The sequence below is a fragment of the Caretta caretta genome, chromosome 1, assembly GCF_965140235.1.
Source record: "Caretta caretta isolate rCarCar2 chromosome 1, rCarCar1.hap1, whole genome shotgun sequence".
NCBI lineage: Eukaryota > Metazoa > Chordata > Testudines > Cheloniidae > Caretta > Caretta caretta.
This window is the reverse complement of record NC_134206.1, coordinates 167,900,754-167,915,945: the sequence shown is the minus strand read 5'-3', so window position 1 is coordinate 167,915,945 and position 15,192 is coordinate 167,900,754. Positions and strand designations below refer to the sequence as shown.

Sequence of the window (15,192 nt, the reverse complement as noted above, 5' to 3'; positions counted from 1 at the left end):
TCCTGTTTGAAGTTCTAAACATTCAGGCAAGATGTGTATTTGGCATCCCGATGGAGTGACTTCAAGAGTCAGGATGGATTTCATTTCAACATAAATGTTTACGTGATACAAAGAAATAACCAAGTTTGTCCATAGGAAGTGGCATGCACCCGACACTGTAGGCTGTGTGCCACTAATCTGCGTTCTCTCCTTTGCCTGCAGTTTAAAATGAAAACGGATCTCAATCTTAGATTTCAAAGAATAAATGTGTGATATATTTACTGAAAATTCAAATATTCATATAATAAAAGAAATATGATGGCTCTTCTTCTGTAAGCCTGAAACATTCTTGTAGTTTCATGTTTTTGTTTCCTTATTAAATAAAACTTTTTTAGCCATAGGTTTTATTTGTCAAACACTTGGTGTCACAGAGCACACACCAGCCTAATCCACCACAGCTGCTGACCTGCTGCTGAAGGACCTTGACTATCTTCTAGTTGCAGCACAGCTGACAAACTCGGAGCAGAGGGAGTGGAAACAGAATAATGTTATAGGCCCTGATTCAGCAAAGTGTGTTGGCATGTGCTTGACCCCCATTAAGTTGGACCTAAACACATGCTTAAAGTCAGGCAGGTGCTCAAGTTCTTTCCTGAGTAAGGACTGATTTAAGCATGAGCTTAAAGACTTTGCTGAATTGTGGCTTTAACACGGACTGTGCAGAACAAGAGATGGGGCTTCATCTAGAACATAAAAAGAAAAGGAGTACTTGTGGCACCTTAGAGACTAACAAATTTATTAGAGCATAAGCTTTCGTGAGCTACAGCTCACTTCACGAAAGCTTATGCTCTAATAAATTTCTTAGTCTCTAAGGTGCCACGAGTACTCCTTTTCTTTTTACGGATACAGACTAACATGGCTGCTACTCTGAAATCTAGAACATAGCAACTCAGCCCCAAATGGGGAAGTTTGGATTTGCTCCAAACTTGAATTTCTGGTCTCAGGCCCATATCAGTAATGGGCTATCTCAAAACCCTATCCTAACACCCCCCTCCTCTGCCAAATCTGAACTTAATTATTTGGACACATTTCTTCACACAGCACTTTGTCAAATGTGATTTTGTTAATGTGCATTTCATTTTAATTATTTTTATGGAGCACAGTAAGAATTAGTGGGGGAAAGTGTAGGCCAGTGCTGCCAATTTTGACAGATTCTTCAGGACATCTCCACCACAAAATACTGGCTCTTGCAGTAATAATAATACTTAGTAATTTTCTCATGTTTTTCATCTGTAGTAGCAACACTCAAAACTTAGAGGGAGATGCAAGATTTCAGCTGTCTTCACTGAAATAGGAGAAACAATGTTATCAGCAAAACTCTCAGTATTTCTTACCAGTGTTGTAAAAAAGTAGTGATAATATTCGGTCATCATTCCCATGGAAAGAATCTGTTGAAAAAGAAAGTCAAAGGGTGAAACTGATGTTCTAAATAAGAAACAGCCTGAGTTGACCTTGTAGTAGGGGCTTTCAGTGATTAAGGTTATTTCACTGTCTTTTGAAGAGCACAGGATGAACTTGGAACTATAGAATGCAGTTTACATTGACTACAATGAAAACTGCACTTTTCTTAAGAAGCAACATATGTGATTTTTGATTAAAACTAAGATTTTCATTACCTCTCCTCAAGAAAGAGAACAAAGATTGAAAAAGTTTAGGGAAGGGAAAATAGGCTTGATATTTGGAACGTGGGGGTGGTGTTAAAAGAAGTGTGCTGCTGTTTAGTCTGGAATGGAGATGCCTCGGAGGGAATGTGATTGAGGCATACTAAATGAAGGGGAGAAAATACTGATTTGACATTCCTTAGAATGGGAGAAAAATACACTCAGTGAATGTGTATGGCAGTAAACTTGACAGACACAAGAAGAAATGATTCTTTAAATAACACACAGTCAACTTGCATTCAATTCTGCAGGAGGTCACCAAAGCAAATAGTGCAAAAAAAAAAAAAATGGATCTGGAGTAACTCTCCAAGCGCTAATACAGTCTGAAGCTATGCAAACGGCGACAGTGTTTCAGTGGTAATTAAGCTTTGTTTAAACACAAGCTGATTATCTTTGTGAGTTGAGGAAGGAATTCTTTTTCTGCCCATGTGATTAAATTGGTCAACTGGTTAGGGTACATTAGAGGGTGAACACCTTTGTTAGATGGAAATAAGGGAAAACAACATGAAGAATAAGGGACAACTCTTTATTTTAAGAGACTCTTTAGGGAAACACCATTTCTCTTAACATATCACAAGTTTTTTCTCTCAAGTGTACATTTCTACTGCCCCCAGCTGTACAATGCAATCATCATAAACTTCAATTTAATGTTTAAAATGGTACTTATTAGTTTTAGTACATTTCAATACATCTTTGTTTTTTTTTAAATCAATTGACAAAACTCTTAACATGTACAAGTGAAATTAATTTTAATTTGAAGCTCTGCCTTAACAGAATCAATATTTAGGAGGTTTCTACAATCTCTCCAAATCCGTTTGCAAAAGGAAAATATTCTTTCCACTGCTGCATTTGAGGTACAAATGCACATAATAAATTCTTCCTAGTATTTCCTTACCTGTGTTTCAAGTGCAAAAACACAGGTCTGGGTTGGAGAACCTTCTGAACATTGATCATGTTTTAACAGGCTAAGTCTCAAACAAGAAGCCACATCCATGATTTTTATTTCAGGTGTGAAAATCAGTGCAGTCTTAGGACAATATAAAAGGAAAACTTTCTTTCCTTCTTTCACTTTGTGGTTAAGCTTTTGTTAAAAAGACTAGGTTTCTTCAAGCTGAATTCTACACCGAAAGCAAGGTTTAACGAACAGTGATATTGTTTAGTGTTGCTCTGCAAAGGTTTGATTCAACCTTTCCTTACTCATGTGGCAAATCAATGAAATAAAAGAGCCAAAGGGCATCCCATAAAATATCGGAGGGGTTCTCACCCTAGTGCATTCCAGGAATGGGGGTAGGGCTATCCTTCCTTTGAGGTTTCAGGAATTGGCTGCTACTGCAGCTATGATACCAAAATAGTGCCTCTCCTAACCTGGAGAATTGGATCATATATAATTAAAATGTTAGTACTGGCCCATGTGTAATGGGATGTTCCACACTCTCAGTTCTATTTCTTTTGCATTTATGTCCACATCCACCCACACAGTACAGTAAAGTGGCTCAAAAGTGCATTTTCTTCTCTAGGATTGTGTTGGGAGAACTAATTGTGACATGAGAGCTAGTTTCTCATCTACATCAACGTGGTAGCACAGGCTCAGAATAAACATTATTCAGACCTGCTCTCAGCAAGGCTAACATAAGTGGTATAAATATCATCTTTAGAATATTTATAATAAATGTTTGTATAGCTGTTTGGCATACCAGGGCTAATAACATTCTTTAACATGCCCAAATTCTCTTGTGTGGACAAGGCCTCTGTATACCAATTGTCTGCTAGTGCAATTCCTTGGTACAAATAGAAAAGAATCTGTACTCCTAAAATTGCTGGTAAATAATAAAAAGAGGTCAGCATGCATCCAAGATGGCTGATCCACTTCCAACTGCTAAAAATGAGCCAGAAGTTAAGTATTTCATTTAATCACTTCATTGAATTTATATTTCAGGAGAATTTTTTTTTATTTCTTATGCTAATTTATTACTTGTGAAAGGAGACAGATTGACAGTCCTGGAGACTGATGTTCTTTATATACCATATTTGTGTATGAGAGCAAAAAAATGCAAACTTTGCCATGACATCCTCCCAATGTGACCCAGTCTGACTCAGTTCTGGGCCTGAGGTAGTTTCCTCTCTATGCCCATTCAGTCCCTAGTGCTGTATTCCTTTATAAGTCCTCTAACTCATTTGGTCCCCCACAAAAAGTCCACAATCTGTTTATTTTATTAAGTCAATATAAAAGCAAGAACATATACATTTTCAAAATTTACATATTTACATTAAAATTAATTATTATGTATGGATTCAATTTAGCCTTGAGAGAGAAAAGCAAACAGGAGGCTTTGATGAACGCAGCATTCCCATTCCAGTGTCTAAAAGCAGAAGCATGAGATGCAATCTGCATAAGACACTGAGGTCCATAAGATACTAAGACATTTAGGCCCAGATTCACGAAAGGACTTAGATACTTGAATGAGAAGTTAGTTCAAAAAGTAGGTGCCATTGAGATCCTCAAAACCCTGGCTTGGTTGCCACCTAACTCCGTAAACACCTAAAATCCTTTGGTGCCTAAATTTCCCCCTAGGCACCTAAGTTTCTGCCACTGGGCGTCTGCACAAGGCCTCACTCTAGGTGCCCAGATGCCTGAGCCCCAGCAGGATCCTCGAACTGGGTGAGATAGATGCTGCCCTGTGTATCTGAACTGTGGGGCCCAATTTGGTGGGCATGCTCTGAGCACTCCTCCTGGATCAGGGCGCACACCAGGCCGGTGATAGTGCAACCGCCTCCTTTATAACTTTTAGCCCAGTGGTTGGAGCACTCATATGGGAGACCTTGGTTCAGTTCCCCTCTCTGCCTGGTGGGGAGAAAGGATCTGAACAGGATTTCCACCTTTCAGAGTGCTCTTGGGATGTTTTGAAGTGGGGCTCCCTCACTCTCTTATTGGAGCTGTTCCGCTTTGTATAAATAGTCATTGGAGCAGGGGGAATGGACCCTGGGCCTCCCATCTGAGTGCCCAATCACCAGGCTACGGAATCACTCTCTCTCCGTGGCACAATTGCTATTTAAGCATTTATACAAAGTGCAGCAGCTTGAATCTGAAAGATTGACAGGTACCCACATCTGAATATCCCATTGCTCAGTGGAGAGAGCGCTCTCCTGAGAGGTGAGAGACACCCGTTCACATTCTTTCTTCCCATCAGACAGAAGGGGGAAATAAATCCATGTCTCCCAGATCCGGGGTGAGTGCTCTAACTATTGGGCTAAAACTTATAAGATGAGAGATGTTGCTGCCTCTGGCATTTCTTGCAAAAAATAACTTAGATGCCTAGCTCCAGGAGAGGACTCATGGCTGGATCTGAAGCAGAAGTAGACACCTCCCTCCAGCCTGCACTTATGCAGCAAACTCCCTGAGAGGGGTGTGGCTTAGAAGAGACCTCTGATTGGCATCTGCTATTGGGTAGCTTAAGTGGGGAGCCATCTAGCATACTAGCTTTTGTGGATGCCATTCTTTGGCACATAATTCTCTCCATGCAATGTATAGGGAGCCTGGACTCAAGCTTTGTAGATTCCAGTGATTTTTCTATGCACCCAAAAGTTAGGTAGTGTGATGTTGAGCATTACAACACGTAAATATCTTTGTGAATCCAGATGTTAGAGGCAGAATGGAGAGAATAACCTAGTGAACAGTGAACCAGGAGATGATATGAGTAGGAAAATGCTACACTACACAAACCCTTAAAGTACACTTCCATTCTGAAAAGTGGATCATCAGATCTTCCCCCTTTGTGTGTTCAGAATGATATTTGTGGACTAGCGTTACAAAAATAAGTTTTTATTGCTTTTTAGTCCTTTTAGCCTTGCAGAATCAAAACAACAACGATGAGTGAGGTAGAATCTGTTCCTTGTCTGTTGATGCACAAGTTCTAGTCAGTTACACATGTGCAAACCCATTGACAGCAATAGTTTTCCACAGATGTCACTAATGGCTTAATTTGGCTTACAGATATTTATCCCTGGTGATTATACACAAGAAGAAAAGAAACAGATTTGACTTTCAAGATCCCAAGTTGACACTGGAGCTAGAACAAGCATCATTTTACTTGTAAATTGATTCACATTTGAGTCATTAAGATAGAAGGAACATGGAACTCTAGAATGCCCTGTTAATGATATCACTTTTCATAGTAGAAATACACTTCATAGAAATATTAAATCCCATGTAATTTAATATGAACACCATTGGCAGTATATACAAATACCTACTAACTATAATGATTTCAAAAGTCAGTCTACAAAACTGCCTTGGATGACAAAGAGTAAATAAATATTGAGATGGAAAGAGTGAGATCCAGTAGGAATTTTTATCTGCCGAAGTCTGCACCCCAGTCAAATAAGTCCACTGAAGTGAATGGAAAGACTCCCATTGAATTCAACAGACTTAGAATCAGGTCTATAACAAAGGATATTAGGTGGACTACCCACAAACAAAGAATTGCAGTCAAGAAATGAAAAAAATAAAGCTTAATCAATTTAATACTTTTTGAATTTAAAAAAAAATGGCATTGCTTTTCAAAGTGAGAGAGTAAATATACATAAATAGCTGAAGTGAGAATTACAGAATGTCAGTTTGCAGTGTAACATGCTATACTTTCGTAATAATGAATGCGATTTTACCCTTGTTCTATTCAGATTTGGGCCCTATTGCTGCAATGAGCTCTACGCGGTCCGACCCCTCTGCTCATATGGTACTCACTAGGATCTAAATCTTAAGCAGTAATAATCATCACCCCTTGTAGTCATTAAAGATGATAAAACTCGGCAGTTCTATAGTACTTACATACCATAGTGATGTGTTATTAAAAAAAAACACCCTGAAATAGACAGCTAAATAGGATGGTTTTCATCCACAATCTCAAAGCACTTTACAAAGCGAGTAAGCATTATTATCTCCATTTTATGGTTAAATTGGTTCCCAAGTGAACTTCCCAATAAAGGAGAGTGTACTATAATTACTTTTTGGTACCCTTTTTCAACAGTTGTATAGTAATCTTTGTTTGCAAGTAATTGGTTTCTGTAATAACTACTACGTTTTATTATTAAAGTGAATGTAGTCCTCGTGAATGGAGCCAATTTATTTCAGTCTTTATTTTCAGGACATATACAATCCAGAAAGCAGTCACTAAAGTTTTCTTATACCATAGCAGTTACTTATGTACTTCCCCTCTGAGCTGAAGGGACCACTTTTGAGGCAAGAGAGCTGTGTAGCCTTTATGTCAGTTCAGTCCTGAATTTCTCTGCAGAGATGGACAACTATTCATAATTATTTAGACTATACGGTCTTTTGGGCAGGGGACCATCTTTTTGTTCAGTGTTTGTACAAAACCTATCACAATGGGTCCTGGTCCCACTGGGACTCCTATATGTTACTATTGCTAATAATATGGTAGCACCCAAAGGCCCCAGTCACGTTTGGATCCCTTTGTACTAGATCTAATATTTACAGATAGGTAGACATGATCCTTGCCCCAAAGAGAAAGACAGAGCAAGTGACCATAACAAACAAGAGGAAAGACAGAGTTAATGGGAGCCATGAGTGTTAATGTGAGGGGTTAATATCTAGACATCCGCCCACAAGAAACTAGACTCAGATTGCTAATTTCTTTCATGTCCATCTCTGACCAACTATGCAATGAGTGATGAATTTGAATGAATACATTACAGATGAAAGACTCTGCACCCTCCTTGCTAATCCCCTGAGTCATCTAGTCCTGTAAAAACCTATTATTTAGGTAAAATCCTTCTTAAGAGAAGGATCACTGGTCAGATATGAGAGATTACGTGTTGAATTTGCCAAGATTATTCTGTTGACCTTTGATGGCAGTACTTAAAATGTTAAATTAGTATGGTCTTCAGCTAGAAAACAGCGTTATGAGATGTAGGTAAATGTGGCCACGAAGAATAGATGAGGCTTTGCTGAATTATAGTTGCAATTGGCAGTAACATTAAATTGACAGAGTGTTGCAGAATCAAAATGACAACAAATTAATCCACTAATTTTAATGGATTCCCATTAACTTGAATTCTTATATCCCGGCTACATTTAGTGCACAGTTTCTTTAGACAATGTCAACGGAGGTTCTTATGAATGCACTGAGGTGCTGCTTAAGACTTTTATAATTAAGTGGGTGCCATGGGTGACCAGTTTTTCCAGAGGCCTTTTTTTTTAAAAACTACTTTTAATTTCTGTTGCTGGGGACTGGATGGTTTAAGAATTTGTAATGAAATAAAGATCCTTTCACCTCTAAATCACCACCCAGCCCCGATCACTGGTGAATGAAATTGTTACGTATTTGGTGTCTGTTTGATAGTGCACCTGAAATTAGTTTGGCCTTCTCTGTGTAGTTCCCAGGGGACACATGTGTACATCCCAAAAATCTCAACCACAACTAGCACTAATCAGTACCCTGTTTTGTAATCTCAGCAAAGTGTCCAATGACTCTGAGGGCCAAATCCAAAGACAATTGAAACCAATGGAAGGATTATCCTTGAATTCCACAGGCTTTGTTTCAGACCATGAATGTGCATGAAGACTGAACTCTCCTATCATTCACAAAGATAGTCCTTTCAGGTCAGGTTATAGGCACTCTTGGCATGATTCATCAGCAGCTTGCACCTTTTGTAGTTATTTAAATCAGAGCAAAGTGAGGGGTAAATTGCTACCAGATCTGAACTGCAACATTTCATGCCCACTTTGCACTATTGTAAAATAACTACACAAGGCACAGGGCAATGGCAAATCAACCTTACTGTCAAGTTGTATGGGGAAGCCTGGGCCATTAATCAAGTACTACCTGTTAATCAGGAACCTTTCATTAGAATAAATAAGCAAATTAATCATAAAAAATCCCTATTTTCTAGCAGTTTCATATAGTACTTTACTTATTAAAGGACAAAATCAAATGTCAGGAAATTTCAAAAACTTCTTGTGATATTTCTCTAAAAGAATGCTATAAAAATAAGCAGCAGAATTTCCCTACATTGCTGTGACATGTAAAGCACAGGGATGAAAACGTGGGCCCACTGAAATAACCCAAGGACTTTAAGCAATCCATGTGTAAATTTGCACTACTGCAAGCATAGCTCTTGAAACGTGTTGTAAACCTTGTTAAATTTTAATAGACAAAATATGTTTAGTAACTGGTTGTAGAGTGAATCAACACAGTGACTTCTCACCTCTGCACGCCTCCTTGGGCCTCATTACTGAGCACAAACATGGCGGTTTCATTGTACCACAGCTCCTAACAGATATTTAACCACCTTACAAAAGCACCTTATAATTTAGCACTGTCGGCAACCTCTGCACAAGATTGGGGGTGGGGGGAGACTTGAACTACCCAGACATTTCTGGAAAGACTGATATGGCAAAACACAAAATTTCCAATGAATTCTCGGAATATATTGGGGACAACTTTTTGTCCAGAAAGTGGAGGAAGTAACAAGGGAGAGAGTCATTTTAGATTAGATTCTGATCACCAGGGAGGAAATGGTAGAGAAATTGAAGGTGGAAGGCAATTTGGGTGAAGGGGATCATGATGATTTCATTATTTTAAGGAAAGGAAGGAATTAGAGCAGCAGAATAAGGACAATGGACTTCAAAAAAGGAGACTTTAACAATCTCAGAGAACTGGTATGTAAGGTCCCATGGGAAGAAAAATCTAAGGGAAAAAGGAGCTCAGGAGAGCTTGCAGTTTCTCAAGGAGTCAATATTTAAGGCACAACTGCAAACTATCCTGATGTGAAGGAAGCATAGAAAGAGGCCAATATGGCTCCATCCGCAGCTCTTTAGTGATCTGAAAATCAAAAAGGAATTCTACAAAAAGGAGAAATGGATAAATTGCTAAGGAGAAGTAGAAAAGAATAGAACAAACGTGGGAACAAAATCAGAAAGACTAAGGCACAAAACAAGTTACACCTAGCAAGGGACATAAAAGGCAATAAGAAGAGGTTCTTTAAATATATAAGGAGTGAGGAAAGAGGAAGGAAAGTGTAGATCTTCTATATAGCAGGGAAGGAGAGCTAATAATTGATGGCATCAAGAAGGCTGAGGTGCTTAATGCCTATTTTCCTTCAGTCTTCATTAAAAAGTTTAATGGTGACCAGATATATCACACAATTAATATTAAAAGCAAGAGGGAAGGAATGCAAGCCAAAATAAGGAAAGAACAAGTTGAAGAATATTTAGATCAGTTAGATATATTCAAGTCAGCAGGGCTTGATGAAATTCATCCTAGGGTACTTAAATAACTAGCTGAAGAAATTTCAGAACTGTTATCTCAGAACCACAGTTATCTTTGAGAACTTCTGGAGGATGGGTCAGGTCCCTGGAAAACTGGAGAAGGGCAAACCTATCTTTAAAAAAAGGGTAAAAAAGAAGACTGGAGACATATAGACCAGTCAGTGGTGTGTTTAATCTTGAGAAAAGAAGACTGAGGGAGGACCTGATAACAGTTTTCAAATATGTTAAGCGCTGTTTCAAAAAGAATCATGTTCAGTTGTTCACTGAAGGTAGGACAAGAAGCAATGGGTTTAATCTGCAGCAAGGGAGATTTAAGTTAGATATTAGAAATTTTTTTTTACCTATGAGGGTAGTTGAGCTCTGGAAAAGGCTTCCAAGGGAGGTTGTGGAATCCCCGTCACTGGAAGTTTTTAAAAACAGGTTGGGCAAACACCTTTCAGGGATGGTCTAGTTTTATTTGGTCCTGCGTCAGCATAGGGGGCTGGACATGATGACTTCTCAAGGTCCCTTCCAACTCTACATTTCTATGATTTTATGATAGGGGTATGGTAAGTTAGGAATAAAATACATTGACAGAGCATTATCAATGCTTGCTTACATATTGCTTATTCATTGTCAGTGCTATTATTCAATTTCATGAGCGTTAAGTTACTCATTAATCAAATAATTAGATGCATTATCACCACTCTATTTCCCCAGGTTATAAAAATAAGCCTTATTAAATACATCTCACCCACATCCCCTCAATGCTAAATGTTCTTATGATAATATAGAATGAGAGAACCATACTATGTAAATCCAGAGTACAGTAACTCCACAGACTTAAATCAAGCTATTTTAGATTTACACTGGCGGAACTGAGTAACTCGACTGCAATCCGTGGAGTTTACCCTTTCCTGAATACACACTTAGCTATAATTGAGTGTAGAATTTGGCTCCAAATGTACATAAGTTTCGAGAAAATGCTATATTCTATAAAATACTTCAATTAGAAAATAACTCTAGTATCTAATTATTCCACTCTGTGCCGTCATACACATTGCTAAAACTTTGAACAAATACCTGTCCTTTTAAGTAAGTGGCCTAAGTGTCACTATAACCTGCTGACCAGAGTGTGGTACTTGTTTCCCTGTGTGCTTGATCCACAGAGGATGAAAGTTGTACAGCCACCAGGTACAGTGCCTGGCTCTTTAACCCAAGCTGTGGAGGATAATGCTCTTAGTTCTGGAAGTCCCCGCTTCAGTCCCATGAGTGTCAACAAAGATGGTAGTTAACACAACATAAAGGCTTTTTTTCAAATTAAGTATGTATAGCCTCATATCTCAAATTATATTTTAGCCTCTAGGAATCTGCCCAATCTCTCCGTGTCTCTGTGTCTGCTGGATGTAGAGACTCCTCAATGCACCCAGCATGCACAGCCACAGAAGGTGCTCACTCTTCCAGTGGGATACTGTGCACATAGATACAGCTATCTGATGCTGGCTTATATTGCTTCCTAAACCAGCTCCATTCAAATGATGTATGGCATTAAGGTACTTGTGAAAGACAGGGTGAGATGCACTGAGCATGCCCAGTGTTTTGGCTGATGGCTTAAACCCAGGGATAGGATTTTGCCCAGCTGACTGATCTAATTTAGCTAGAGAAAACATTTTAAAGGAGCCATGTGACCAGAAAAGGACGTCTTCCTGGTTGACTGTTTCTTTAAGTTCAGTAAGAGAGAAGGGGATCACAGATCTGAACATCTCTTCCCCTTGCTCCCAAGCCCAGATGGTGATCTGGAAGAAAAGAGCCCCACTTAATCATGGGAATTCCTCCAATAGGAGCGGGAGTAGGGCCAAAGCTACTTAGGATATGTCTATACTGCAGTTGTGCCGTTGTAGTGCCATAGTGTAGACAGGTTTCAGAGTAACAGCCGTGTTAGTCTGTATTCGCAAAAAGAAAAGGAGTACTTGTGGCACCTTAGAGACTAACCAATTTCTTTGAGCATGAGCTTTCGTTCTGCCACTGGTGTTAATCCACCTCTCACAGAGGCTCTGACTAGGTCAGCAGAAACATTCTTTCACTGACCCCTACTTGAGTCTACGCTGGGGTTTAGGTCAACCTAATTCCAGTGCTCAGGTTGCAAAACTGTTCACAGCCCTGAGCAACATAGCTAGGTCAGTCTAATTTTTAAGTGTATTTCAGGTCTTAGACAAGTGGGACCAGGCTTCCACCTACCAACCAGTGACTGGGGGATGAGTACTGAAATGGTAGAGTTTTTGATCTTAAAAATAATTAAAAGTTCTGAGTTTCATTTCTCTTTTCTCCCAACCTCCCTTCCTACTAGAGCCATATGGGGGGCTTAAAGCAACGGCTGCAGGCTGTTCTCCTCCCCCCAAGAAGATATGTCCTAGGATAGTGAGCAGCATTAAGGAGAAGCTGTGGAGCTCATTTTATATGATCTCCCATTTTGCTAAGCACAGAGCTGGATTTTGTCCTTGTACCATGCAACAACCAGGCTTCAGGATTCGCTGATAGGCTGTGAAGCTGCCATGCTATATGTGGCTTATTGGGTCCTGTGCAATCATGAAGTCTGGAGAAGATGTGAGCTGGTTAAGGCCCCTAATAATTAGAGATACTTTAGCCACGGAAGGTTCTTTAAAATGGTATACACTACTTATTTTAATTAAATGTCTTTTCATATTTATCATAGTAGTTAGAATGCTTACTACTGTGGCACACAGTTTTAGCACTCCTTTAAGAACTGAATTAGTTATTTTGCTGCTAGGACCACTACATAGCTGAAGTGACTATAGGAATCTTCATAAACCATTTTCTGGGTGTCCTAAATCGTATTAAAAATATAAGCAGATTCCATAAGCAATGTAATAACAAAAAAAGTGTGGTGGAAGAGATAATTTAAAATGAGTAGCTACAAAATCAGTCAGAGTCTGTCTAGCAGTAAAAGCTACATCAGCTATACTGATGTCAAAAGAGTAAATTGCAAGTTAATGTTAAAGACTTAACCTTAGCAGGTAAGCCATGACACAGAAAAAGAGGCTGTTATACCAGATATATCTGACCTCTTGTATGTCTCAAGACACAGAACTTCCCTAAAATTATTCCTGCTATATTTAACTTTAGAAGAGTTGGCCAATAAGTAAGGTTGGTCAAAAAATAAAATTCTGAAAAAATTCAAAATTTGTAAAGTTGTTTCCATTTCTCTGGGTTCAAAATTAAACACTATTTTTATATTTTAAACAAATTTTCTCAAATTTTGACTTTATTTTAGTAAGTGAAAATTTAACCATTTCAGGTTTCAGAGTAGCAGCCGTGTTAGTCTGTATGCCCAAAAAGAAAAGGAGTACTTGTGGCACCTTAGAGACTAACAAATTTATTTGAACATAAGCTTTCGTGAGCTTTATTTATGCTCAAATAAATTTGTTAGTCTCTAAAGTGCCACAAGTACTCCTGTTCTTTTAACCATTTCAATAACTTTTTTGAGTAAAATGTCTTAGTTTTTTTTAAAAGTCAACAGTTTCAAAAAAAGATGATTTTTTATTACTTAACCTTTTTGTTTAAAAATTTCAACCAGTTCTATTAAAGAATACTGAGCTTTGTAGTATTTATATATCTACAAAATCAAAACTTTTCTCGCCCAAACACAGTCTTCTTTTCATAAAGCCCACTGTATACTTTTAATTTATTTTACATGCACATTAAAGATTTCATGTTTCTTTTAATAAAAGAATTTACCTGGATGTCCCCGGCCAAAATTTCAACTCCCTCAATATTATGTCAGTCTTTGTGAACTTTGCCAAAACCACATAGAGTTTAGAATCACCATTGGAACATAGCCATGGCAGAAGAATTAGTAAACTCTGCTCAAGTTCAGGAAGATTTCACACTCTGTTAATAGAATTTATAGACTCTTTGTCAGCAGAGTCACACAGGCCTTGCATGTTTGTATACTTCATCAGCCAAATCACTGGTTTAAAGAGAATTAGACTGAGATTTTCAAAAGGACATTAGGTGCTATTGGGTCTCTTTGAAAATGCCACACTATAGATGCAGTGTGTTTAGTTTGTAAGGTCTATCAGTTCAAAATTTAAGACAACATGAAGCTGTGGAGCACGTAAACTCAGTCAACTGAATTGCTTGGTTCAGGATGATCACAAAATCTGCTGACACAGGTGGTAAAATCTGTAAGCTCAATCAGCCAAATTGCTCCTGTTTCATAGATTCATAGATACCAAGGTCAGAAGGGACCATTATGATCATCTAGTCTGACCTCCTGCACAACGCAGGCCACAGAACCCCACCCACCCACTCCTGCGAAAAACCTCTCACCTATGTCTGAGCTACTGAAGTCCTCAAATCGTGGTTTAAAGACTTCAAGGAGCAGAGAATCCTCCAGCTAGTGACCCATGCCCCATGCTACAGAGGAAGGCAAAAAACCCCCGGGGCCTCTTCCAATCTGCCCTGGAGGAAAATGCCTTCCCAACCCCAAATATGGCGATCAGCTAACCCTGAGCATATAGGCAAGATTCACCAGCCAGATACCCAGGAAAGAATTTTTTGTAGTAACTCAGATCCCACCCCATCTAACATCCCATCACAGGCCATTGGGCCTATTTACCATGAATATTTAAAGATCAATTAATTACCAAAATCATGTTATCCCATCATACCATCTCCTCCATAAACTTATCGAGTTTAATCTTAAAGCCAGATAGGTCTTTTGCCCCCACTGCTTCCCTTGGAAGGCTATTCCAAAACTTTACTCCTCTGATGGTTAGAAACCTTCGTCTAATTTCAAGTCTAAACTTCCCAATGACCAGTTTATATCCATTTGTTCTTGTGTCCACACTGGTACTGAGCTTAAATAATTCCTCTCCCTCTCCGGTATTTATCCCTCTGATATATTTATCGAGAGCAATCATATCTCCCCTCAACCTTCTTGTAGTTCGGCTAAACAAGCCAAGCTCCTTGAGTCTCCTTTCATAAGACAGGTTTTCCATTCCTCGGATCATCCTAGTAGCCCTTTTCTGTACCTGTGCCAGTTTGAATTCATCCTTCTTAAACATGGGAGACCAGAACTGCACACAGTATTCCAGGTGAGGTCTCACCAGTGCCTTGTATAACGGTACTAAAACCTCCTTATCGCTACTGGAAACCTCGCCCGATATATCCCAAGACTGCATTAGCTTTTTTCACGGCCATATCACATTG

At 38.9% G+C, this 15,192-nt stretch overlaps 1 protein-coding gene across 6 annotated transcripts in view; it reads right to left on the bottom strand.

The window, feature by feature from the left end:
* GRIK1 (glutamate ionotropic receptor kainate type subunit 1) overlaps window positions 1-15,192 on the bottom strand; it is a 238,157-nt gene that overhangs the window by 82,420 nt on the left and 140,545 nt on the right. For all 6 annotated transcript variants that reach the window (XR_012670308.1, XM_075133209.1, XM_075133214.1 and 3 more), the window contains one exon: window positions 1,371-1,424. Coding sequence is in view for 5 of the 6 variants with exons in the window: in XM_075133209.1 (XP_074989310.1) it covers window positions 1,371-1,424 (54 nt within the window). In the remaining variant the exon portion in view is untranslated. The remainder of the gene's footprint in view (window positions 1-1,370; window positions 1,425-15,192) is intronic.